Below are 3,160 nucleotides of genomic sequence, written 5' to 3'. Positions count from 1 at the left end.
CCAGCCAGGAGTCTGCATCCTTGTAGCCTTCCACAAAGAGCTGGAAGGAGCCCACCTGAGGCAAGGACAGGCTGCATTACACAAGGCCACAGAGGCTGGGGAGGTGCTAACAGGCAGGCATGGAGGCTGGCAGCCCTACCTTGGGTGGCAGACCAATGCGGTTGAAGCGCTGGCCAACTTTCGGCACCTTCTCCAGGGCCAGCCTCTTTCCTCGGGACTTCACTCTGTCAATGGCACTGTAGTTGAAGGTCTCACTGGCCAGATACACCACCTGCAGGGACATGAGCACAGTCAGCAGGGACCTCTGGCAAATCGCAGGACTGCCCGAAAAGACACGGCATTTCCCAGAGCTATGCCCAGCACAAGGATCCCCACGGTTTGAGCAGGAACAGTCCTACTCTAGAGCACTCAGTCTCCTAGGTCAGCAGTGACACAAGATAAGGTGCAAGCAGAGCTGTGTGGACGCACACAAAAGCCTCCCCAAAAGAAGCCCCCAGCAGCTGTCCCCTCACCTTTGTGCGGGGAACAATGTTGAGTTCCAGTTTCTGGTCTACCAGGCTGGCACCTGCCTCTGACAGGTAGCCCTGGTTCAGGACAAGGCAGTCTCTCCCAAAGCAGCATGGGCAGCACAACTTCTGCAGCCACTTGGTCCACTTGGGGTTCAGGTGCCCATAGGGCTCCTCATTCTTGGGCTTGAAGACGCCAATGATTTTCTGTGAGTGGGAGAGAAGAGGGCTGAGTCCAGGAACTGGCAGAGCTGGGACACTTTCCTCAGCCCACAGCGGGGATACTAAGGAACAGGTCCAGAACTGCCCCTCATTAGGATAATAACCAGCCTCCTGTGACCAGGCAAAACTCCACAGCTCCCAGGAGGGAGGTAGGCAGAGCTGGGAAGAAGCCCTCTCCAGACAGTATCCCATCCCATAAGAGCAGAGTGCTGCCCAGAGACCTTTATACCCAACATGAGTCCCAAAAACACCAATGATGATGCAGTCTCCTGGTAAACACATCAGTCTCATTCCAGTGACCTTTGGATGGTGCGGGAGAGCTACTGCTCATCGTTGGTCATTATGCTCACATAGGAAAGGAACAGGATAGTAATCCCTGCCCTGGCTCAAAAATCCATCGCACAGAGCTGATCCCAGACTGACCAGAGGAAAAGGACCATAACAGCCGAGCGCCTGCAGGACCCCTGAGGAGCCAGGGCTCTGTGCTGGGGAGTCCAGCAAAAGGGCTGACTCTCTGGATACACTGTGGACAAGAGGGCACAGGCAGCCCCAAACTGGCCACCAGCTGGTACCAGCAGCACTCCCAGCCCCTCAACCCAGCCTCACACACACGCCAAGCCAGCAGTGGGGACAGCAGTAGGTATCCCCATGCTGCAGAGGGCACAGAACCCTGAGCGGGGCAGTGCACCACCACTGAGCCAGCACTGCCACGGCACACAGATGAGAGAAGGGCTGGGACAGGAGCAAGGCCACCTGTCCCCACAGGTCAGGCATCCCTGGGGGATGGCAGTCCCTGCTCTGGAGTGACTCAGCATCATATGCAACCAGGCCTTCTCCCCATAGCTACTGCTAGCCCTGGCCTGAGTGGGCATCACTTCCCCAAGCTGAGCTCCTGCCAGAATGTGGAAGTAGAACACGAGTCCCAGTGCTCCAGCAGGGAACCTTAATGCAATCTCAGTCTGTCAGGGACCAAAAGGCCAGGGCAAGCAGAACCAAGGCTCTGTCCACCAGGAAGACAGAAAGGGAGGGTTTGAGGGAAGAGGATCACTTGAGCCATGTCCAGATCACATGGTGGAGCCACTTTCCCCAGGCAGGCAGGAAGGCAATCCCTGCACCAGCCCCACATGGCTGTCACACAACTGTCAGTATATTCAATATATCCATCCTTGGATATAAGCCCACAAAGAGGCCTGTTAGGAGCTCTGGCAGCATGAAGCCCTGTGCTCCATGGAACCAGTCCAGCAGAACAAGGCCCAGCCAGGCAGGGACAGCATGGAAGCAGACAGCAGAGGCCTGGCAGCACAGCATCCCCTTCCAGACAGAGCCGTGCCGAGAGCAGCACGGACAGGGAAAACAGGTCTGCCTGGTGCCAGCAGCAAGGCAGAGAGAGCCTGCCCAGCACAGGGGAGCAGCTGGCAGTGGGCTGATCATAACCACTGGGGCTGGGCAGCACAGCCCTGGAACAGGTCAGGCCTCAGTAGCCTCAAGGGAAATAATCAAAGATGAAAGTTTTTCCCTCCAATATCTTCCCCCTGCTGCTCCCAATATCTACATGCTGCGCTCTCTCCCGTGCCAGCAGTGGGATGTTTTTGGTAACCCTGGGCAGCAATCACAGCAACCAGTCACACAGCACATTTGCTGGCAGCAGGATAATCTGGGGGACCTGCCAGCTGACAACACCAGCAGTACACAGACTTTGACTTCTCACACTCATGCTCCAGCAGCCATCCTTGAGTTTGGATCTCCTACAGCCAGGCAGCCTCCATCCAGCCTGCAATCCTCAAATGGCTCATCTGGCTGCCCACTCCAGGTCTCATATTAGGCAATAGGAGGGAGCTGGGCTGTGGCACAAACGAGTATTTCCCCACACGCCATCAGCTGAGCTGGGAACTGCCTGCAACAGCTTCCAGGAGCCAGCTTTCACCCGGAGAGGGAAAACTAGGACACATCAGAGACCACAGAGCTCACTCCTGATTCCCTGGAAGCAGCCCAGCACACACGTAGCAAGGGAGCCACAGGAAACAGCAAGAGCTCAAGTAATTGGGCAGGGAGCAGCAGGTCACAAGACAAGCCACCGGCTGCTGCACACTCATCCGGTCAGTGGCACAAAGACAGCTCCCACACAGCCCACCATGTCTATAGGGGACCTATAGCTACATGCCAAGGACTTCGTCTCCATTTTACCAGCCACGCAGCCACAGAGAAGACATCTCACTCAGTTCAAACAACAGGCCAAAACCAGCTCAGCCCACAGAGTCACAGCCCTGGGGCTGGAGTCACTGTTCAGATGCTGATGCACGGGCCTGTGGGAGGGGGTGACCCTTCCTCTTTGGGCAGAAAGCCGCAGAAGAGGTTGAATCAGCACTTGGACACTGCTGCCCCGCACTCTCGCTGCTGCTCCCACTGTTCTTCTCCCCGGGGAGGCTCAGACC

The 3,160-nt window shown here is 56.7% G+C and overlaps 1 protein-coding gene across 1 annotated transcript in view; it reads right to left on the bottom strand.

Moving 5' to 3' along the window:
• Positions 1–1,034, bottom strand: part of PI4K2A (phosphatidylinositol 4-kinase type 2 alpha) — a 4,680-nt gene extending 3,646 nt beyond the window's left edge. The window contains exons 1-3 of the mRNA XM_031061438.1: positions 513–1,034; positions 140–271; positions 1–55 (exon numbers count right to left, since the gene is read on the bottom strand). Coding sequence (XP_030917298.1) covers positions 1–55; positions 140–271; positions 513–1,019 — 694 coding nt within the window. The 5' untranslated portion in view covers positions 1,020–1,034. The remainder of the gene's footprint in view (positions 56–139; positions 272–512) is intronic.
• Between the last annotated feature and the right edge of the window lie 2,126 nt (positions 1,035–3,160).

This window comes from Geospiza fortis, unplaced genomic scaffold (genome assembly GCF_000277835.1).
Source record: "Geospiza fortis unplaced genomic scaffold, GeoFor_1.0 scaffold130, whole genome shotgun sequence".
Lineage (NCBI taxonomy): Eukaryota > Metazoa > Chordata > Aves > Passeriformes > Thraupidae > Geospiza > Geospiza fortis.
Note: the sequence above shows the minus strand (reverse complement) of the source record. Positions and strands in the feature narration are given on the sequence as shown.